Below are 24,204 nucleotides of genomic sequence, written 5' to 3' on the forward strand. Positions count from 1 at the left end.
ATTTCTTTAGCCCTATTTTTTGCCGTTTTAATTACTATGTGTCTTGGTATGGGGCTTCTTGGGTTGAATTTGTTGGGGGCTCTCTGTGTCTCCTGAATCTGGATCTCTCCCTCCCCAAATTTAGGAAGTTTTCAGCTATTATTTCTTCAAATACATTTTCTCCTCCCCTTTCCCTCTCTTCTCCTTCTGGAATCCCTATGATGCAAAAATTGTATTCTTGAGGGAGTCACTGAATTTTCTAAGTCTATTCTTATTATGCAGTATTTGTCTCTCACCTTTTCAGCTTGATAGGTTTCCAGTACTCTATTTTCCAGGTCACTGATACATTCATCTGCTTCCTGTAGCCAACTATTTATTCTATCTATTGTATTTTTTTGAGTTCTTCATTTATTGAGCTCTTCATCTCGGATATGTTATCTTTTTTATCATTTTGTTGAGGGTCTCACTGATGTTATCCACCTTATCCTGAAGTCCTTTGAATATCTTTATGGTCATTATTTTAAATTCTGTATCAGGCATATTATTTATTTCTCTTTCACTTATATCTCCTGTTCTGATTTTGCCCTGTTCTTTTATTTGGGACATATTTTTCTATCTCCTCATTTTGTCTACCATTCTATTTCTGTGTTAGGAAAGTCTGCTCTTGAAAGTAGAAAACACATGAAGAGGTCCTGTAGGAACCTCCTGTGTAGTGTCCACAGTTTACCAGAACCTGGCTCTTCAGGGGAGTCTCCTAGGTTTGTTGCTTGCAATCTGCTATTGTGTCTGAGTCGCTTTTTTCTTTCAGTCCAGACATCTGCACTGACTCTTTGCCTTTTGTGGGCTGTGCTTACTCTCTGTGATGTTAATGAGACTCAGGCATGCTGGCTCTGAGGGGCCATGACAGCAGAAGGGCTTTTGCTGGGTGGTGGTGGTAGCAAAATTTGCACTGAGCCACTAGTCCTGGCCCTATCTCCCACAGCCCAGTGGCTGCGGGGAGTGCAGCATACAGCAACTGAAGTGGCCAGGGACCTATAGCATCTGTTCATGCAGTGGCTGGGTATTTATCTGTGCTCCTCATGTCTATGTGAGCAATGGCTGGGTGAGAAGTTTGCAGCTGGGGTTTGCAACATCTGTGCATGCAGCGACTGCATAGGGTGTGTGCGCTTTAGCAAAATTTGTGCTGGGCCACTAGTCCTAGGCCAGATCTCCTGAAGTACGGAGGCCATGGGGCTATGGCACACATAGGCAGTGGCTGGGTGAGGCACATGTGGCATTAACAAAATTTGTGCTGAGCCCAGGGCCAAGACCAGCAGGCTTGGAATCCTCAGGAGAACTCATGGGCTGGCCTCACTGTTAGCAGTTTCCATAGCAAGGGTCTGTGCCGTGCTGCCTCCCACACATGGTTCTGTGTTTATGCTGGGGGGGTGGGATAGGAAAATGTCAACTGCCAGGTCCTTTGTTCCCCAAGAAGTTCACCAACATGCTCCAAAATCAGTATAAACAGATTTCCCTCCCATTGTGTAAGCTGTTGCATCTATGGTTCCTCTCCTTGGGCTGTTGTTTCTTTAAGCTGGGAGACTGGCTATCACTCACCCTCCCATTGCTGAGTTAGTTGACTTTTAAAGCTCCAGCCTCCAAGTTCCAGTGGTTATACAAACTCATGGAATTTAGCCCCTTCTAGTTTTCAAGGCCAGACACTATAGGGATTCATTTTCCCAATGTGGGCTCCCTGGTGTTTTCCCTTCTCCAAGACTGCCACTCCCTCCCTCCTGCAGGCAGCTCCTGATCACAGTTTTTGCCCTTCCTATACATTCCTCCCCACTGCAGCTTCTTCTATACGTTTAGTTGTGGTTTGTTCTGCCAGTCCTTGGATCACTCTCTGTTTTGTTTACTTAGATGTGAGTGGTATCTAGTTATAAATGTGGGATGAGGTGAGCTTAGGGTTCGCTTACTTCACCATCTTCCCAAGGCTCTCCAGTGTGATACCTCCAGTTTTGTTTTGTTTTGTTTTGTTTTTTCTTCAAGATTGCATTGGCTGTTCAGTGCCTTTGTGGTTCCTTGCAAATTCTAGGACTGTTTGTTTTAGTTCTGTGAAAAATGCTGTTGGTATTTTGATAGGGATTGAGTTAAATCTGTAGTTTGCTCTGGGTAGTATCAACATTTTAACACTATTTATTCTTCTAACCCATGAGAAATGCTATGGATTTTTTATGTTAATTTTGTTTCCTACAACTTTACTGAATTCATTGATTAGATCTAACAGTTTTTCAGTAATTGTAGTCTGTCTTTATATATTTTGTATATAAAATCTTCTGTAAATAGAGAATTTTATTTCTTCCTTTGCATTTCTGATGTCTTTTATTTCTTGTATGATTGCTCTGGATAGGACTTCAAGTACTATGTTGAATAGGAGTGGTGAGAGTAGGCATCTTTGTTTTTGCTCTTAGAGGAAGAGCTTTCAGCTTTTCACTATTGAGTATGATGTTAGCTGTGGGATAGACATAAATGACCTTTATTATGTTGAAGTATGTTCCTTCTATAAATAATTTGTTAGGAGTTATTATGAACAAATGTTGAATTTTGTCAAAAACTTTCTGTGCATCTATAGAAATAATCATATGATTTCTTTCATTCTATTGATGAGCTGTATCACCTAATTGATTTGTATGTTGAACCATCATGGCACCAAGTGATAAATCCCACTTGATCATGGTGAATGACCCCCCCTTTTTTTTTTAAAGATTTTATTTATTTAAGAGAGAGATAGAGAGCATGAGCAGGGGCAAGAGGCAGAGGGAGAGGGAAAAGCGGACTCTACTGAGCACAGAGCCCAACACAGGGCTTGATCCCAGGACCCTGGAATCATGACCTGATCTAAATGCAGATGCCTAACCGACTGAGCCACCCAGTTGCCCCTGTGAATGACCCTCTTAATGTGCTGCTGAATTCAGCTTGCTAGCACCTTATTGAGAATTTTTGTATCTTATTCATCAGGGACATTGACCTGTAGTTTTCTTTCTTTGTAGTGTCATTTTCTGGTTTTGGTATCAGAGTAATCCTGACCTTGCAAAATGAGCTTTGAGGTCTTCCATCTTCTTTGATTTTTTTCTTTTGTGGAGATTTGAGAAGTATTGCATTAATTCTTAAATATTTGGTAAAATATACCATTGAAGCCATCTGGACTGGAGCTTTTTTTCGTTGGAGATTTTTGATTACTGATTTGATTACCTTACTAGAAATTGGTCTGTTCAGATTTTCTATTTCTTCCTGATTCAGTCTTGGTAGGTTGAATGTTTCTAGGAATTTTTTCATTTCTTCAGGTATTCCAGTTTGTTGGCATGTAGTTGTTCTTAGTTGCCTCTTACGATCTTTTTATTTCTGTGAATTCAGTTGTAATGTCTCCTTTTTTATTTATACATTTGTTGATTTAAGTCTCTCTTTTTCCTTTGGTTAATCTTGCTAAAGGTTTGTCAGTTTTGTTTAACAAAACTAACAGTTGGTTTTATGAAAAGATAATCTTTTGAAATTTTTTCCTTATTTCTGCTCTAATATTTATTGTTTCCTTCCTCTGCTACCTTTGGGCTCAGTTTTTTTTTCTGTTTCTAGTTCCTTATGGTGTAGAGTTAGGTTGTTTATTTGAGATACTTCTTGTCTATTAATGTAGGCATTAGCTGTTATGAAATTCCCTCTTAGAAGTGTTTTGCTCCATCCCATAAGTTCTAGTATTTTGTGTTTCCATTTTCATTTGTCCCAAGATATTTTTAATTTCTTCTTTGATCCATTGGTTGTTCAGGAGAGTGTTATTTAATCTCCATGCATTCATGAATTTTCCAGTTTCCCTCCTTTGTTGATGTCTAGGTTCATACCATCATGGGCAAAGAAGATACTTGGTATGATTTCAGGCTTTCTGAATTTGCTAACATATGGTCTATCCTAGAAAATGTTCCATGTGCAGTTGAAAAAAATGTGTATTCTGGTGTTGTCAGAGAGAATGTTCTCTGTAGGTCTGTTAGGTCTATTTGGTCTATGGTGTTACTCAAATCTGCCATTTCTTTATTGATTTTCCGTCTGGATGATCTATACGTTATTGAGAGTGGCTACTAAAGTCCCCAACTAGTATTCCTGTTCATTTCTCCTTTTAGCTCAGTTACCTTTGCTTTATATATTTAAGTGTTTTGATGTTGGGTGTATTTACAATTGTTACATTTTCTAGATAGATTAACCCCATTATCATTGTGTAATGACCTTCTTTGCCTCTTTTTACCATTTTAGCTTAACACCATTTTGTCTGATAGAAGTAAAGCTACTCTTGAAATATCTTTTCCATCTCTTCACTCAGTCTCTGTGTGCCTTTTAGGCAGCATATCATTGGATTTTGTTTTTTTATGCATTCAGCCATTCCGTGTGTTTTAAGGACCTGAATCAGGCAAATCTGCATCCTGGTAAGTTCCCTGGTCATGGCTCTGCAGATAAAGCCACTGGCTGGGACTACTTCTTGGGCATTGCAGCTGGGAACTCAGTTTTCTGAGATTTGACTGCTGGTTGTTGCAAGTCCCTCCCCACTTCTCCATCACAATCAGATTCCCAGTGGTCAAGTCCCACAGACTCTCCTGCAATTCCTGTGGGGCAAAATTGGAATAGGGACTGCTAAAAAATGACCCACAATGCTGGGGGTACTGGATGTCCACACTGGGCTCTCTTTCCTTCCCCTGGAGGAACTGTAGGCTCAGGCATAACACTGTACCAGCCTGGAGGAGGGCAATGTGGTCAGCATGTAGCTGCTATTACTCCTCTAATGTGGTCTTTGCTGGTCTCCATGGTACAGAGGGTGCTTCAGCATTACCCCTGCATTCTTAATTTCTCTCAGTGGTCTTATCCATGAATAGTTATTAGTTTTCATCTTGTGAGGAAGAGCCAAGTCAGGAACCTATGTTGCCATCTCAGTAATGTTACTCCTAACACTTTATTTCTTGTAAAGTACATCAGAAATTCTTTTCTATAACCTTCTTTGCCTTTCTCCCCCCAAAACCCACCCTAAGATATTCACATTTTCCTTGTACCCCAAACAGAGAAGGTGAATAAATACACTCACTGCACTGGTAGAAAGAAGTGAAGAGTGGGCAAGCAGGACGGTAGGAGGAAAGAGGAAGAGAGGGAGAGAGTAAAGGAGGAAGAGAGGAAGAAAACAATTGTAAGCCAGAAACGTACCAGGAATTGTGATTGTCACAATTCCAGCACTTGGAATAGCAAAGGCAGAATTCCACGGGAAGAAGAAAATTCTTGCTATAGAGCTGTCTTCAGTTCTGTTTATGCTCAGACGACTGTTTAGAAAGTGGTACGTAAATGTTTACTTCTTTACCCTGACCGGTGTGTTTGGTGGTCCTCTACCTAGCTTTAAATGTTCATGGCCCATTCCAAACCCAAAGAGGGGCTTGCAATGCTTTGCTTTGCCCCTGCTGCTCTCCCCGCCCCAAGGATTTATTGGGCCGTGATGCTTGGAGCTTGGAGAGGCACAGCAAACAAAAGTTACAAGCTGAGTCAGTAGAGGGAGTTTTGTCTTATTGGAAAGTCTCTTTACATTTCATCTCTCGAGACTTTTCATAGAAATTCCTCTCCCAGGGGCTGCTGTGAAGTATTTCACAGACTTCTTAGCCAAAGATTGAAAAGGAAACTCTTTCAATGGCCTTTTGTCTTCAGTTTCCATAAAGTGCATCTCCTTAGTTTAGGTCCTGCTAAGGGTTAGAATTTTAAAACTCCTAAGAATATCAGGTCATGGAAAGACAAAACTAAGAAATGGTTGAAGTTCTGGTGTGCCCAAAGCCACTCTGCCTGTTTCTATAAGACTAAGAAAACAACTAAGGTCTTTGGGAATCTATCAGCTTAAGAGAACACACATCTGAAAGAGGACAGTGTTTGACAGACACGGTAATGGGAGCGCTCTCATCTCCCTGACATAGGCAAAATGATGATAGCCTAGTTCAAGGGCAGGTTCTGCCATCTCTAGAAAAAGTTACCACAACAGACATGCTTAGAAACTTTTGTTTTTTTCCAGATAGATGGCTTCTTCCTACAATTACCAGGCCAGACTAGTAAGCAGGATAATCAAAATGCCTAAGTGTCGTTGGCTATATTTCATATTTCTTCAACAAAGTGTGCCAATGGCATTTTCCAAGTTCTTCTGAGAGATTTTTAATTAGGTGGCTTGGTATTCTAAAAAGGTAGCATAGAAACAAGATGGAAAAGGTAGATTTAGAAAAAATATATATAGTCTCTCTGAAGGGTGAAGTGATTTCTCAGGAGTATGTGGGAGTTATAAGCCTTTCTTTAAAGATCCCACTGTAATTTCTCTTATTCTATGAGAAAAAAATACAACAGAATTTCAGAAGACCCAACTGAAAATATTCCATGTGCATAAATTTATTTTAAATTTTACTGCATCACATTATACAAGCATTAAACATGGCTTCATGTTGATGACTATTTAAGTGTGAAAATTTATCATTCATGTCAGTACCCTTTGGCTATTTACAAGTAAGGAATTTCTATGTACTTTATATATCTCTGTATTTGTATGTACATATGTAAGAATACATGACTATACATATGTACACACAGAAATACATCTATGGCCATACACATAGCTATAGATATGTCATATATAATATCAGAAATTAAAAAAAAAAAAAAGTTGTAAACAGGGTCTTGTCTGTATCGTTTGGTGACATGGAATTAGGACCATAGGATGACATTCTAGGAATGTGTGTCCAGGTGTCTGAATACCCTTAGTAGCCCAGTGTCTGTAAAATTCACATGGGGTAGAATGCAAAAAAGGTAGCAAACAGGCTGAAAAACAGGCCCAGTATACAAGTTCCCCTTGGTTTTAAAAACTTGAGAGTGTAACTGCCCAGGACGTGCATGCTTGCTTGGTCAAGAATGGTCTATGGATAAATAGCAGGTGTGTGCTGCAATGTGGTTTCACAGCAGCGCGATTTCCCAGGTAGTCCTTGAAGGGTGCTGACCCCCCCGCTGCTGCCAATGTCTGCGACATGCACTGCGCTTGTGTTTTAGTCATTCACTCGAATGTGCTTTTGCACAGCTGGGAGAAGTAAACAGAATTCAGGTCCTTGGCTTGGAAATGAACTATTACCTAGAAAGAGAAAAGAAAGCATTAAAACCCTATGTACACATGATGGCTTAAGAACACAGTGTGCAATGGTTGTTTTGTACTCACCATGAATCAAAGGCATTCAAAGAATTTGTAACCCCAAACTGAGTCAGGTATGGTATAAACATTATTGTGCCTGCTTTACAGATGAACAGACTGAGTCAGAAAGGCAGTCTGAAGCAAGGTGACATCCTGCCAACTGTTGGGGGAATAGAGACAGACAGACAAACACTATGCTTTCAAGCAAAAATTAGAAATGGCCTCTGGGGAGAAAGCAGCCCATAATGATGAGGCCAGAAGAAACTCCCAATTGGTTACCAGCCCTACAGCCCAGTGCAGCCCCTAGGTGTCTCTAGCCACTGGAGCTCCTAGGAGCAGTGCTCCTCACTGATGCCTGCCTCCTACCCCCAGACAAAGCCATCTGGATAGTCAGTCTTTCTGCTCTGACGGCTGACCAGAGCCAGAGAAGAGGTGATCAGAATGGGTGTCAGGGCCAGGGGCTTGGAACAGATTCTACGATCCCAGAAGGTAAAAGCTGGACAGGCTCTTAAAGTATCGTTCTCTCCAACTTCTTTACTTTTGCAAATGTGGAAATCGAATCCACATGAATATTCCATTCCAGGTCCTACAGACAGAGAATGGAAAAGCCAGGTCTAGAATCTGGCAGACGATAACAAAACGTTTAACACTACAAATCCCCTATAGTATTCTATAGCACTTTATTGTTTCGTACGGGTCTCACATACATTGCCTTCTACTGCATATCAGTTCTGCCAAAAAGCAGACTCAGAAAAATTAAGCAATTTCCCCCAAGTCACAGAGCCAAATGGCAGATCTGGGAAATGGCAAAATTATTATGTTGCAAAAAATGCCTGGCCTTTAGTGAAATCAAGGCCTATTTTGGAATTGAGGGTCAAGGCACTGTTTAGTATCTTTATACCACTATTATCCCTGTGGGTCTGGGGTCTGGGTGATCTCCTCCAAGTCTACCCTCATATCCAACTCTTAATAACCTCCTGGACTCTTAACACAGATCTGGGGTCACACAAATTCACTAAATTAACAAACATCTCTGCAGATACTGCTACATCTTAACCGATACAAAAAGGGAAAAATCTAGCCCCCCCCCATATATCTTATTTTTCTTTTGGAGGCCAAATTTTGAGCAATGTTTTCAAAGTTAGTCTTCAAACAAGTGGAGACAGAGAAATGAAGGGTGAGGAAGGCAAAAGAAATGCTATAATGTTAGACTGACAGAGTACCAAAACGGAGAGGTCATCTAATCGTTTCATCACTGAAGAAACAGAGGCCCACAGGTTAACTGACTTGCCCAAGGACACAGCTAATAGACTTGCCAGAGAGAAGGTTTCAGAAAAACTTTCTGATATGTGGGAACATTATGAAACTTTCTTATAATGATTTTAGCCTTAATCCACCTGAATTTATTAACTGAATTGCATCTAATGGGTGTCATGTACTTAACACTACGCTAACTAATTGGAAGAATAAAATTACCATCCGTAAGGACGTTCCTAAAGATGCTTACAGTTGTGCTGGGAAAGCTGATAACTATTTGAAAATCGTGAGTTAACAATACAGACATATATATATACATGTATATATGTTAATGCATGTAGCACTGATGAAATAACCAGAGAAGTTTATAAGAAGTGAGTCTCAGTGGGCTGATGAGTGTGGGGAAAACTTCGCAGAGGGTGTGGTGTGACATGGACCAGCCTGGGAGGAAACAATAAATGGGTGATGAAGGGAAGGCCATCTGGGGTGAGATAAAAAGGTGACTTTACATCCCCAAGGCAACATGACTCTTCTTTCTGTTTAAAGAGAATCGCCAGACTGGAGTAGAAGGGAGAGAGGAAGGTTTATTTCAGGGAACACCCAGGCCAACTCCTGAAGACCTCGACCGCCAGACCAAGAGTGGCATGGAGGTAGAGAAGAGTTGCAGGAATTATGTGGAAAGGGAAGATAAAAGTTAAATTGTGCAATTAAGAAACAAACTGGTTTGGGAAGCTTCTAAGGAGTTCGATTTCTATCAGTAGGACAATGGCAAGTTTTGATTCAGGGAGTTTAAAGCGCCCCCTTCAACCCACGGAGAGGTTTTAGACCATGAGAACACCTCTCACCTACCCGGTCACGGCCACTCATTGTGGTGTGCTTTTCCATTTTTCTTCCTCTCCTTTCGTTCCTTCTGGAGTCGCTCCAGTTCTGCTTCATACATCATCTCCTGAATCAAGTACTTCTCTCTTCTCATTCGATCCCTTAGATCTTTTGGGAGGTCTGGGATCAGATATGAAATGAGGTGCTTTATACAAAACACGAGATGCTAAAAACATAAAGGAGAATACGACAAGTTAGGTCTATCGCCCATCCTTAGCTGGAAAGAGCTCTGGGACTTGGCACAAGAACCCCCCACAGTCCAGGGATGTGGAGCCTCTTGAGTGTCTGGAAAGTGGAAGGAGGCCGGGCGGATATGGGAGGAAAGAAGATCACAGGGATAGGTGAGAACTAAACGTGGTCCGATGACACTTCATAGGGAATGAGAAAAGGAATCAGGGAAGAATGTGGAGAACGAGCGGTCGGAGAATGCAAAGGTGGGCCGGAAGTACCTACACCGTGGGGCCAGGAACCCAGGGTTGAACCCCGGCTCTGTAGCTGTTATTACTGAAGAGCTGTCTGCTTACCTGGGAGAAAGTCACTCCGAGCTTCAATTTGCTCATGTATAAAATGGGCATTATGGTGGAAAATTATAAGAAAATATTTCAAAATGCTTTGCAGATTGCCAAATTTGCTTCACAAATTTGGATTGCAAGAATGATCAGTAGGCCTAAAGGAAGTTATCATTTCAGGAAGAAACTTTTTTTTCTGGTAAACTGCCACAAATTCTTTACTAACAGCTGAAACTCTAGAAACACTATCATTTCTCTTTGTGTATATGATGATGATTAGTAAAGTACCAGATAACTTAAAGGCTCTCATAATTCTAAAGTATTAAATAAGTGAATTCCCAAAGAAGAACAGCTTGTATTCTCTTGGTTAGCTGGAATGAAGGAAAAAAAGATGGAAGAAGAGGTATAGGAAATGTCTAGTGCAAGCCAAGAGGCAGTCCTGGTTTGCATTAATCTGGCTTTAATATGTGTGACAGGAGATGAAATTTCCATTTATAAGTACAGTCATAGAAATGCTAATGATTTCTAGTAGCAATTTTCTTCAAGACTAAAAGAAAACAGATGATGTATTTTTACGGACATACAGGTAATTATTAGATAGATTAAAAGTCAAATTTGAGTCTAAGATAATACTTATTTGTGTCTTGAATATGACTAATGTCCTGATGACACAAAACCAGAGGTTACCACTTCTACAGTAGCCAGTTCAATGTTTTCCAAACTATAGTCCTTGAACACCTACAACAAAAAGAATCCCCTTGGAGGGCTTGTGAAAAGCAATTTACAGACATGATGTATCTGAGTCTCTAGGAGTAGTGATGAAAAAAACTGCAATTTTCCCAAAGTTGAAGAACTATGGCCCTAGAATATTAGGACTGATGATTTCTGACTTATCCATTAACAATCAACAATGGACTTTGAATTGTTTCTTGGACAACTCAAGGTGAAGAAAAAGATTTTAAAAAGAGGCTATATGCTATTACTATAATAATTCTGGGCATAGATAATCACATTGAAAGTTCTCAGACTTACCCTTAACGTGTTATTCTTAGTTACTTAATTATGGCAAAGGAATTGGTTAAGAGAACATACCTCAAACACAATGATAAAAGCCAGTCGCGCTGCTAGGACGTGCCAGAACTGCAGTGTGTAGCCATAGGGTACCAGTGAATGAGGGGGGTCACGGTAGTCTCGGTATCTATAAATACACAGGAGAATGAATGTTACATTCCAATCTGTGATTTGCCTGACTCCCAAATCTCATCCATTCCCACTATGTAGTCCTCATTCATGAAAAATAGTTTAAAAGTTTCTCCGTCTTAGACATTTGTCACTTGTCCATCATTTTTTTGTCTGGTAAAAGAATAGCTCTTCTCTGGGGAATATCCATGTGGATGAGGCAGGGTGTACCCCCTCACCCTGACCCCAGCTCAAAAAATGACTCAGACCTGATCAGTGAGAACCCTCACCAAGACTTCTGCTGGAATGATCATTTAGTGAATTATAATTAAGTCCACAGAAGGTAAAGCCTGGTGCTGCCGCTGGCCATCACAGACTGTGTGGAGAGAGCTTGCTCGAGAATGAAGTCATCTGAGCAACGAAGAGTCAACAGAGAGGCGGTGTCTTGTTGACACTGCTGGAGGTTTGAGATCCAGCCGTTACTAATGTTAGGGTCATCCTGCCAACCTCCCAGGTACCTGAACCAGTGAATTTCTTTTTAAGTCCATTTATACTGGACTTCTGCCCCCTGCCGCTAAAGAGTCCTTCCTAATACATGCTCCAACTATAACTTTTGAGTCAGCATCATCAAATTCCACAAATATTTGTTGAATAACTATTAAGAACCAGGCACCTGTCCTAGGAACTTAAATCCATTTGGCTCCATTTTATCTTTGCCATTATCATTACTATTACCACAGGTGGGAGGACTGAAAAATGACTCTCAATATTAGTTTTCACCAGTATTCTCTGTGTCACCAGTATTCTTTTCACTAGCCCCAGAAGTGTGGAAAGGTCTGGAATGCTAATTCTTCTAACACTTCTGTGTGCAAACATACCAAATGCCCTTATCTGAGGAAAAGCTATGATTATCCAGGCTCTCATGTAAGACAGTACCTAACCTCAAGGTCAGCACTCATTTGTGTACGAGGATACAAGGTAATTCCTATGCGGAGTATTTTTTTTAATTACGTATAATTGACATACAATGTTATATTAGTTTCAGGTGGAGAACATATTGGTTTGACAATTCTATGCATTAGTGCTCATGATGATAAGTATAGTCACCACACAACATTATTACAATATTGACTATATTCTTATGTGGTACTTTTCATCCTGGGACTTATTTATAACTGGAGGTATGCAATTCCCATTACCTATTTAGCCTATCCCCCTACCCACCTCCCCTCTGACAATCACCACGTTGTTCTCTGTGTTTAAGAGTCTGGTTTTTTGTTCATTTATTTTGTTTTTTTAGATTCCACATATAAGTGACATCATATAGTATTTGTTTTTCTCTGACTTATTTCATTTGGCATAATACTCTCTAGGTCCATCCATATTGTCACAATGTCAAGATCTCATTCTTTTTAATGGCTGAGTAATATCTCATTGTATGTATATAAACTACCTCTTCTTTATCTATTCATCTATCTGCACACGCTTAGGTTGCTTCCATACCTTAGCTATTCTAAATAATGCTTCAATACACATAGGGGTGCATAGATCTTTTTGGATTTTTCTTCTCATTTTCCTTGGGTAAATACTCAGTAGTAGAATTACTGGATTATATGGTATTTCTAATGTCTTGAGGAACCTCCATAATGTCTTCCACAGTGGTTACAGCAATTTACCTTCCCACTAATAGTAGACAAGGATTCCCTTTTTTCCACATCCTTGCCGACACTTATTTCTTGTCTTTTTGATACTAGCCATTCTGGCTTGTGTGAGGTGGTAGCTCTTTGTGTTTTTGATTTGCATTTCCCTGATGGTTAGTGATGCTGAGCACCTTTTTATGTGTCTGTTGGCCATCTGTAGTTTTTTTTTTTTTAATGTTACATTAGTCGCCATACAGTACATCATTAGCTTTTGACATAGTGTTCCATGATTCATTGTTTGCATATAACACCCAGTGCTCCATGCAATACATGCCCTCCTTAATACCCATCACAATGTTAACCATTCCCCACCCCCCTCCCCTCTAAAACCCTCAGTTTGTTTCCCAGAGTCCATAGTCTCTCATGGTTCATCTCCCCCTCTGATTCCCCTTCATTTTTCCCTTCCTTCTAATGTTCTCCCTGCTATTCCTTATGTTCCACAAATGAGTGAAACCATATGATAATTGTCTTTCTCTGCTTGACCTATTTCACTTAGCATAATCTCCTCCATTCCCATCCATGTTGATGCAAATGTTTAGTAATCATTCTTTCTAATGGCTGAGTAATATTCCATTGTATATATGGACCACATCTTCTTTATCCATTCTTCTGATTCTTGTTCTTAGAATCTCTGAAATTTTTAAGAAGTTTCAGTTTTCAGAAGCAGTAGGTTTCTGGCCTTCCTATTCTCTCGTGCTATTATAAAGTCCAGTTTCTCTCTAGAAAACTTCTTACTGCTCCTTAAGGCAATTAAATTGCAGTGGTGCTAATGAGTTTTGCTGTCACCTGCTTCTGCCCTCAGCTGTCTCTAGAACTATGCACTGGAAAGCACACTGAAACCAAATTTGGGGTCTTCCTGACTTTGTGATCTTAGGTAATTCATGAAGCTTCTCCAGACATCAGTTTTCCTTAATAACACAATTAGGGTCTCTCCATCTCAGCAGGCTCTAAAATTTTGGACTCTCTCTTTTCTTTGAGTTTGCAGATGACTGTTTCAGGTGGCGCTCTCAGTTCACGTGCCAGCCTACTCCTGATCCCACTGGCCTCTTCAATGAGGCAGAGATTTGAGAGGGGCTCAGATGTCATTTGTGCCCTATGTGTCTGTTTTTGATGCAGTGCTATTTATTTGCCAAATGGCTACATGTCTGCTTGTGCAAAGAAAACACTTCCCTGGTCTTGCTGTAGAAACAGAAAGACAAGTTTCAAAGCCAACTGAATCAACACTTTACTCCTCTAATCTTCGTTTAGTATCTTCAAAGAAACTAAGTGGTCCAGTGGCATTAATGTTTGGAAGAATTTTTTCAAGTGAGTCAGAGTTGTTTTCAGAAAGTAACACTTGTAATTTCTTGGCTTTGATTCCACGTGTGGGGAAGGCAGGACGTCCCTACTTAAGTTAGTGCATTCTCTACGGCTGCTTTTATTTCTCAGGAAATGGAATTTTGGCTTGCAAACATATTTTTTTTCCAGTGCCAGGTAGAGTTAATTCATTCCCATTTTTAAAAACGTAAAAGTGTACGTACATTTAAAAGAATGATAGTGAACTTCACATAACCGCCATCCAAGTAAAGACCTAGAACATGGTCAGTAACTTAGAAATGCCGAACTGGCAATACCAGACACCCAGAAAGTTCACTGCTATTTAATTTTCTGCTTTTCTCTATTGTTATACTACTTATACAAGTGTTCCTCAATAAAACAGTGTGTACTTTTGTCTGATTTGAACTCTATATAAATCATATTGTATGTGTTATTTTGTTATTACATCTTTAATATGCAATTTTTAAGTTCTCGCTATTCCATTTTCTATTTGATTCGGTGACACCACCACTACACTGAAAAATTATTTTAATTTTATACTAGTTCTAATGTAAGGTAAATCTCCACTTAGTTATTCTTCAAAAGTATCTTGACTATTCTACATCCTTTGCATTTTCATATAACATTATATTCAACCTCAGGTACACAGAATTGGCCTAATCATAATCTTTTTAACTAACCTCATTGATCCATTCGTGTTCTTTTCTCTAACCTTTATATTTATTTAATACTTAATATGATGATCTCTCATATCTATCATGTAACACAAGAATTAAAACATAAGGAACTTATACCTTACTCTCTGTGCTCCTCCTCCCCTTGCTTTCCTTATCCTGAATTTCATTTTTATTATTAACAAACATTTGTATCAATATTTGTCTGAATACTATACTGTTTAGTTTTGGTTTTGAACTTTCTAGAAAGGATATTATACTGTATGTAGTCTTCTGAGGCTTGCATTTTTTTTTTCCTTTACTACTATGCTACTAAGATTCATCTATGCTGTTGTAAGTAACATCACCAAGGATGTTAGCCTGTAGTTTCTTTTCTTGTGGTGTCCTTGTCTGGTTTTGGAGTTAAGGTTATGTAAAACGAGTTAGGAAGTATTTGCTCCTCTTTTATTGTTTGGAAGATTCTGAGAAGAATTGGTATCTATTCTTTGAATGTGTGGTAGAACTCACCAGTGAAGCTATCTGGTCCTAGACTTTTGTTTGTTGGGAGTTTTTGTTTGTTTGTTTAGAAAGGGAGAGAGAGGGGTGGGGGGGGGGGAGGGCAGAGGGAGAGAGAAAATCTTAAGGAGGTTCCACACCCAGTGCAGAGGCCCACTTGGGATTCATCTCTGAGATCATGTCCTGAGCCAAAATTAAGAGTCATAGGTTTAACCGACTGAGTCATCCAGGAGCCCCTGTCGGGAGGTTTTCGATTACTGATTCAATCTCTTTACTAGTAATTGGTGTGTTCCGATTTCCTGTTTCTTCCTGATTTGGTCTTGGTAAATTTGTATGTTTCAAGGAATTTATCCATTTCTTTTGGTTGTCAAGTTTTTGGTATACAATTTTTCACTAGTCTCTTATGATCCTTTGTTCTTCTGCAGTGTCAGTTACAATATACCCCCTTTCATTTCTCATTCATTTGAATCTTTTTTCTTGGAGAGCCTAGCTACAGGTTTGTCAATTTATTTATCTTTTCAAAGAAGAACCACCTCGTAGTTTCATTGATCTTTTCTATTTGTTTTTAGTCTTATTCCTGCTCTGATCTTTACTTTTTTCCTTCTACTAACTTCATTTGTTCTTTTTTGTTCTGTTTTGTTCCTTGAGGTATAAAGTTAGGTGGAGATTTTTCTTGTATCTTGAGGTAGGCATTTATTGCTATGAACTTCCCTCTTGGGATTGCTTTTGCTTTATCCCATATGTTTTGGTACATTGTATTTCTATTTCCAAATGTCTCAAGCTATGTCTTATTTCTCCTTTGACCCCCCTGGATGTTGAGTAGTATGTTTAATCTCCACATATTTGTGAATTTTTCCAGTTTTCTTTTTGTAATTTCTCATTTTATACCACTGGGGTCAGAAAAGATGCTTCATGTGATTTCAGTCTTCTTAAATTTATTAAGACTTGTGTTGTGGCAGAACATGGTCTATCTTGGAGAATGTTTTAAATTCAATTTAGTTACATACAGTGCATTTTAGTTTCATAGGTAGAATTTAGTGATTAATCAGTTGCATATAACCCCCAGTGCTCATTACATCAAGTGCTCTCCTTAATGTCCATCACCCAGTTACCCCACCCACCTCCCCTTCAGCAACCCTCAGTTTGTTTCCTATGATTAGGAGTCTCTTATGGTTTGTCTCCCTGATTTCATCTTATTTTATTTCCCCCTTTCCCCTATGATCCTGTTTAGTTTCTTAAATTCCACATATAAGTGAGATAAAATAATTGTCTTTCTCTGATTGAATTATTTCACTTAGCTAATACCCTCTAGTTCCAACCACATCATTATAAATGGTAAGATTTCATTTTTTGATGGCTAACATTCTATTGTGTGTGTGTGTGTGTGTGTGTGTGTGTATATATATATACATATATATATATACATATATATATATACACATCTTTTTAATCATGTGTCAGTGGATATCTGCGCTCTTTCCATAGTTTGGCTATTGTAGACATTGCTGCTATAAACATTGGGGTGCAGGTGCCCCTTTAGGTAAATACCTAGTAGTGCAATTGCTGGATCTTAAGGTAGCCATATTTTTAACTTTTTGAGAAACCTCCACACTGTTTTCCAGAGTGGCTGCCCTGGCTTGCATTCCTGCCAGCAGTGTAAGAGGGTTCCCCTTTCTCTGCATTCTAATCAACATCTGTTGTTTACTGACTTGTTAATTTTAGCCATTCTGACTGGTGTAAGGTGGTATCTCATTGTGGTTTTGATTTGTATTCTGGAGAATATTTCATGTGCGCTTGAGAAGTGTCTATTCTGTTGCTTTTGGATGGAATGTTCTGTATATATCTATAACATGTTGTATAGGTCAATGTTATTTTATTGATTTTTCTGTCTGATTTATCCATTGATGTAAGTGGGGTGTTAAAGTGTATCTATTTCTCCCTTAGGTCTGTTAATATCTGTTTTATATACCAGGTGTCCCTGTGTTGGGTATGTTAGGAGATCTTGTTCTTACATCAGAAGTGAGCAAATAGATCAGGCTTGTCTTTCGATCTATTCAGCCACTCTATGTCTTTTGATTGAAGAATTTATTTTATTTAAAGTATTTACTGATAGGTATGCACTTACTGCCATTTGTTAATTATTTTCTGGCTGTTTTGGAGTTTCCCTCTGTTCATTTCTTGCTCTCTCCTTTTATGATTTGGTGGCTTTCTTTTTCATATATCTACTATAGGTTTTTTGCTTTGTGGTTATTACAAGGCTTACATATAACAACTAGCAGTCTAAGTTGATAATTACTTAAGTTTGATCACAATATGAAGCTCTATATTTTTACTCTCCCAACATTTTGTTTTGATGTTACAATTTCCAGATTTTGTGTATCCCTTAACTAATAATTGTGGTTATAATGATTTTTACTACTTTTGTCTTTTAACCTCATACTAACTTTATAAGTGATCATCTCCACTTTTCTATATATTTACCAGTGAAATTTATACTTTCATCTGCTTTCTTGTTACTAATTAGTGCCCCTTCATTTCAACTTAAAGAAGTCCCTTTAACATTTCTTGTTAGGCTGGTCGAGTAGAAATGAACTCCTTTAGCTTTTGCTTGTCTGGAAAATTCTTCATCTCTCCTTCAATTTTGAAGGACACTGTTGCAGGGCAGAATATTCTTGGTTGGCAGGCTTTTTTTTTCCTTTCAGCACTTTGAATAGATCATGCCACTTCCTTCTGGCCTATAAAGTTTCTATTGAGAAATCTGATAAGTTTTATGGGGAGAGGTCCCCTTGTATGTAACAAGTTGTTTTTCTCTTGCTGCTTTTAATATTCTTTAACTTTCGATTATGATGTCTTTGTGTAGGTCTCTTTGGGTTACTCTTATCTGGCTCCCTGGATCTGGATGTCTGGGTTCCACCCCAGAGATTGTTTTAATTTTCTAGGTCACAGCCTGTTCAAGAGGAGATTTTAAAATTCTCCAGTGGATTTTAATGCATGATTAAGGTTGAGAACCACTGCTTTAAACCCATTCAGTCAGAAAGGGCTCTCTTAGCAAAACCTCCCCATGGCAAAGCCAGCCCAGGATTGGCTAAGAGTGCTATCCTCACCTGCAGTACTTGAGAGGAGTCCCCGAGAACTCACTGCCATCGGACTCAGGCTCAGATCGGTTCTCAAAGTCAGAAATTTGAAATACAGATAAGCTGGCATTTACATAGCCAACCATGCACCTGAAAAAGAATTCTATAATTAGATCTCTGATCACCACTGCATCCAATTCACTAAAGGCTCTACTTCCTAGAAACTCTTGCACTTGTAAATGTCTTTCGCTGGTTCTGCCTTGTCATAAGCACTCAGGATACACAGAAAAACCCCGGGTATGTGGAATCAGGAACAAGTCATTCTTCTATTCTAGTTCTTCTTGTTCAGAATCGTCGTACAGAATACCACTATCCCAATCAATACTTCAGTGAAACAGGTGATTGCAGGATTAGTAGGCAAGTCACTGTTTCTCTCCTTGATGATGTAAACACACAGACACATTCCTTTATTAACGAATACCTACACTCTCCCATAATGCCCTCAATGTGACTGGTGTTACTATGACCCCCTTCCAAACGCACATCCCTTTCTACAGTCATGCTAGACTATATTCCCTGCATATACCATATGCTCTCATGCCTCTGTTCAGGTTATCTTTTCTATTGGGATTCCCTCTTCATTTCCTTCTAAGTAGAAATAGTGCTCATTTTTCAATGACCAACAGAAATGGCATCCCTTCTGGGAAGATGCCTAATCCCCGCAGAAAAAGACTCGTTCCCTCTTACGTATGGTGCCGCTGTACCTGACTTCACCATTACCGTGCAGCTGGGCGGGTTACCTGCGTAGAGGGAGGTCTGCTTTAGGCTGTTTTGGAGCAGAGCAGGTGTCATAAGTATTTTTATGCCTTGTGTAGTGTAGGAATCCACTAAATATCAAATTCAATTAATTTCATTTGAGGAAAACTAAAGCATCAGAGATTCTATCAAGGTCTTAAGAATGACCCAGGAATAAAACTATTGCCGACATATGCCAGGGCTAATAAGCTTCTTGAGAACATAGCTTCTATTCCGCACTAGGAGTCAGTATATTACAACACTAAAAACTTGGGTTTGAGGGTCAAACTGTAGCTCTTCTGCTTTCTAGCCATGCAAATTTGGCAAGTTATGTAACTTCTTTAAGCAACAAAAGTGCTTACCTCCTAGGGTCATTGTGGGGATTAAACAAAATGATACATGTAAAGTGAGTGATAGAGTGCCTAGCCTATAGCAAGATCTTAATTAAATGTGAGTGGCTATTATTAATTTTATTTCTTTTACCTTGCAGAAGGTCAATAAATAATTATTGATTTAATGAATAAATCATAGCTTTCAAATTCTCTTCATTAACTTGTCTGGTATGACTATTCCAAGCTGCTGGACACCAAACCAAAATGATGACACAAACGCAGTTCTGAGAAGACGTGAGTTCTGCGTGTTATCTTGATCAAGACAAATCACTGGGGTTTTATCATGGCCTTAAAAAAATGAAGCAAGCAGAAGGACCCATTTGTCAAGTCACTCATGGGTGAAACAAATGGTCAGTGGGTGTGCAACATGCCTTACTCCAACTGGCAGCAGGTCTCCCCTACCACTCCTTGGTAATTTGGAATAATGTCTCACTCCTCTTTGAACCGCCTAGCACATGACATGGAAGCAAATTAGTGCTTTGATGATTATTAGCTGTCATAGAGAGGGAGCCAGTTTTTGTGAACTATAGAACATAGCAGAGTTTTCTCAGGAGCCAAACAGTGGGAAAGGAAAGGTGCTCTGCAAACTGGCAGAAAACAGGCCTAACATTGAAATGAAATATTCACAAGCCCCTCTGCACTCTTTCTTATCTCCCAAAACAGCCCTGCAGCTTTACTGAGATTAAAGCTGTGGCCTAATGGCTGCTCTGTCCAAAAACTCAATTGAGAAAAATCTAAATTTAAATAAAATACCAGTCTCATGGACAACACTCTACCTTTATAATAAAGAAGATGTATCTTTGAACTATTTGTTAAGCATATTCATGTAATATCAGTCATAAATCCAAGTTGAAAATGTGCCTTTGGTGGTTCTGTGCTGTGTACAAAGCCTCACACATGCATGTAGGATGTGTATTGATAGTTAGCGGTGTAAGTCTCCCTTCTCTATCCTGTCCATAATCAGGGAAGAAGAGGGACTGCTAATACCAAACTGCCTGGGCATTTCTCAAAGTCTTTTCACTGTGGTAGAATCTTAGCTATTGCCCACAGTAAATAGTTGAGGTGGTCACAATTCAGGAAAATGAGATTTCCTAGAGTTCCCTGTATGAAGTTCAGCCAGTGGCATTCACATGTCAATCTGGAGCCATAGGCGGCAGGAGATCACTATACCCTCGATGCGGCCCACCACCAGCTCCAAGTTAGAGGAAAGATGAAGCTACACTGATGATCAGGCAATATGAGATAGAAAAAACTATCAAACGAAGGGAGGATTTCCGTAAATACAAAAAAAGTTAATTTTCTTAAGGGGCTGGTAGATGGCTTCTGAAGGCATTTTCAAGAAAGGAGATTCAGAAAATATGTAAGGGTAGTATTGTTTGAGTTAGGATGCATGCCTTTTCCAAGTAACTTTTTAAAAAAATATTATTATGTTTTTTTTTTTTTAAAGATTTTACTTATTTATTCGACAGGATAGAGACAGCCAGCGAGGAGGGAACACAAGCAGGGGGAGTGGGAGAGGAAGAAGCAGGTTCATAGCGGAGTAGCCTGATGTGGGGCTCAATCCCATAACGCAGGGATCACGCCCTGAGCCGAAGGCAGACGCTTAACCGCTGTGCCACCCAGGCGCCCCTATTTTTTTATTATGTTACTCACCATACAGTACATCCCTAGTTTTTGATGTAAAGTTCCATGATTCATTACTTGCGTATAACACCCAGTGCACCATGCAATACGTGCCCTCCTTAATACCCACCAAGTAACTTCTGTAAAGACTACGTTCATTTAAATTTGAGAATTCTGGTTTTAAAACCATTCATGACTTACTGTTTCAATCCTTTACTATAAGGAAAAAGATGCACTAGTGATCATTAGTAATCAGTGTTAAGGGGAAGAAAAGAACTTGAAGTTGACTTTTGAGTTTGTAGATTCCAGATCAAACTTATTGTGGAATGTCTTTGAATTTTGTTATTAAATTTGCCTCAAAGGCAAATTTGGATATAGTGACACAAACAGAATGGGATAGGGCTCAAGTGATGAAAAAGCTAGAAGAAATAAGATCTGGTTTATGCATTTAAAGTCAAATGTGTCTTATAGATAATGACAAATTTATAAATTTATTTATAATTAGGCTAATGAGATAAGGACAGAAGAAAGTGGAATTCTGACTTATTGCAATAAAAATGCCAGACATTATGAAAAAAGAAAGATTAAATCTCTGTACAGTTGGCTTTATTTTTTAAACACAACTTTGCAATTGGTTATGATGTTGCTCTATTGATTTATAATTTGCAAAAATATATCACTTTATTAAGATACCTATAGTTCATTCTGTGACAGTTTGAGCACTGTGTCCTTGATCAAGTCTCTAAGTCCTTATGATTTCACTATTTCTACATGAAAATCAGCTTTGATTTAGATCACTGCATCAGATATATACCTCACAATAATCCTAAGGCCTGCACATATTCTTAGAGAATGTTCCACAACTCTAGCCTGATAACAAAGTAATTAGTTTCTCAAAACATTCAGTGGATGGGGGAGGGCTCAAAATGATTTTTTCTGCTGTTTGAAAAATAATTTTAGTTTGTTGATTAAAACTGTTCTGTCAGAGTTAAATTTCATAGTATGTGCCTTCAATTTTGTTTCATAATTTCTGTCTCCTGATGCATATCTAGAGGTGATTTTAGTTCTCTAAGCACTTTCCTAGACGGCTCATGTGAGGATCTCCTGAAAGAGGAAGTGACTTCATTTTGCAAACAATGAACAATCCGAGCATGGGCATTGGTCCAGGAACCTACTGAGGCAGGCTGCAGCCAAAGGAAAAGAAATGTCTTAAGAGGAAAGATGAAACATTTAAAAATTTCCTGTGTATCCACTGTGTGGAGAACATTGCCTCAACTCATGGTATTCCTCCCATGTTCAGATCTGGCTGGAAAATGAGAACGTCCTCCCCTCTATGCCACTAAAGAGGCATTCACTGAACACTCATGATAGTAGGGGGACTGTGGTTGGAAGGCATGGTCAGGGATGGCTGACACATCCGGTCACAGGGATAAGAGGCATGTGAACTGAGTGACTCTGGACATATGTATGAAATTCTCATCTTTGGAGAAGCCAGGGAAAGCTGAAAAAAGAGTAAGAAAGAGACACTGAGGGCGTTTCGGAGTTTGGTTTGGAGCACTTTTGATTTAGAGTCAGCTTCAACTGAAATACTAGGATTTAATTCACCTGGAGAAACGCCGTAAGTGGAATGTGACTCTGCACACACTACCTTGAAAGCCTGTAACATGCTAAAATCTGACAACGCTGCTCTTCTATGAGGGCAATCATTTCTAAAGCATTTCCAAACTGGAAAAGAAATAACCCCAAAACCTTAAAAAGGATAACAGAGTAGCTGATGAGGCAGAAAATAAGATTCATGAAGAAACTTATACAAATGCAACTATGTGAAAACAAGAAAAACGATAGAAGGTAGATCTATAAATATTCAAAGTGGCAGAAGGCTCTTATGTGAAAGGTTATATGTAAAAAATAGCCCAGGGGAGCCCAATAAACCTAAATCAAGGAGACTGTTAGATAAATTTTAATCTCCATGAACATTGTCTTAAATCCAAAAAGTTGTCAACATTCTAAAGCTGTGATTCACTATCAACTGCACATAAATGTTCCCACTTTATTTTTGGGTCCCCCCCCCCCCCCAGACCAACACAGGTTTCATTATATTTGCAGTCCAAAAAGAATTTAAATAACCATTGGGACTTAAACCCCTGGGGAGTTCTCCCGTTAGATGAGCTGGATAAACATTTATTGGCAATAGCCCCCAGGGCTGTGGTTCAGCACAGAGAGCACTGCATGAGTCTAGGCTTCGCCTTCATGTGGGTTCTATCAGTTACTCTGTCTTGTGATTCTGGATTTAACCTCTCAATCTCTTTCTGCTCTTCAAAGTGAGGGTAATAATGCATGTCCCACTCCCGGGGTTGTTTTGAGAAGATGGGAAAGTGGTTTAAACAAAGGCAAACTTTTCTAGGCTCAGTCAAGCAGAGGATATTGGCAACAAGTTAGAAAGAATAGGTGAGTAGTACAACATAAGTCTTTAAACCTCTTAAAATAGGATGGTACGTTCACTTAAAGTTGCTAATTAGTGTCTAATGGCCACATGGTTATTATGGTAAAGGACTTTACAGAAGCCTCTTCAAATAGCTGGATTGTGAGGTTTATTGCATTCAACTATCCATGCCTTAGAGCAGTTACGTAAGATTAACAACGGAATTGGACCTAGGCCAGGCGGGCATGAATTTGGCTGACTTGATTTGGTAGCACTTTATTCCTTGGGGGCTAATCGAACTACAGTGGTTATACGGATTAGTTTAGTTCCGACTAGTAAACCAGCAGGCAGGGCTGCCTGTGTGAGTAGTCAGCCCACATGGGATGATTTCTGGGGCACTGAAAAGTCTCCCAAAATATACTCCACTCTGACCTACAGACATCTAAATCCCACAATTAGAACTGGATTGTTTTTACTTTATCCAAACAAGGATTTTTCTCCCATGAAAGTAGGTTAAATTTCTTGTCTCTTTCCAAGGGTATAGAAATGAAATCTAGGGGATGTATTATAATTTTGCCTGGACTTTACTTGACCAGAAATACCCAGAAAGCCCTGACTTCTGGGTATCATTTAAGTGATGCTACAGAATTGAATTTGCCTGGGGTAATATGTACATTGGTCAGGCCAATAGCCAGGAAAGAA

The 24,204-nt window shown here is 39.2% G+C and overlaps 1 protein-coding gene across 1 annotated transcript in view; it reads right to left on the minus strand.

The window, feature by feature from the left end:
- Nucleotides 1–6,677: 6,677 nt before the first annotated feature.
- ANO4 (anoctamin 4) overlaps nucleotides 6,678–24,204 on the minus strand; it is a 394,735-nt gene continuing 377,208 nt past the window's right edge. Inside the window, exons 27-30 of the mRNA XM_057316522.1 lie at nucleotides 18,301–18,420; nucleotides 10,924–11,029; nucleotides 9,293–9,488; nucleotides 6,678–7,129 (exon numbers count right to left, since the gene is read on the minus strand). Of these exons, the coding sequence (XP_057172505.1) occupies nucleotides 9,297–9,488; nucleotides 10,924–11,029; nucleotides 18,301–18,420 (418 nt within the window). The 3' untranslated portion in view covers nucleotides 6,678–7,129; nucleotides 9,293–9,296. The remainder of the gene's footprint in view (nucleotides 7,130–9,292; nucleotides 9,489–10,923; nucleotides 11,030–18,300; nucleotides 18,421–24,204) is intronic.

The sequence above is a fragment of the Ursus arctos genome, unplaced genomic scaffold, assembly GCF_023065955.2.
Source record: "Ursus arctos isolate Adak ecotype North America unplaced genomic scaffold, UrsArc2.0 scaffold_21, whole genome shotgun sequence".
Classification (NCBI taxonomy): Eukaryota; Metazoa; Chordata; class Mammalia; order Carnivora; family Ursidae; genus Ursus; species Ursus arctos.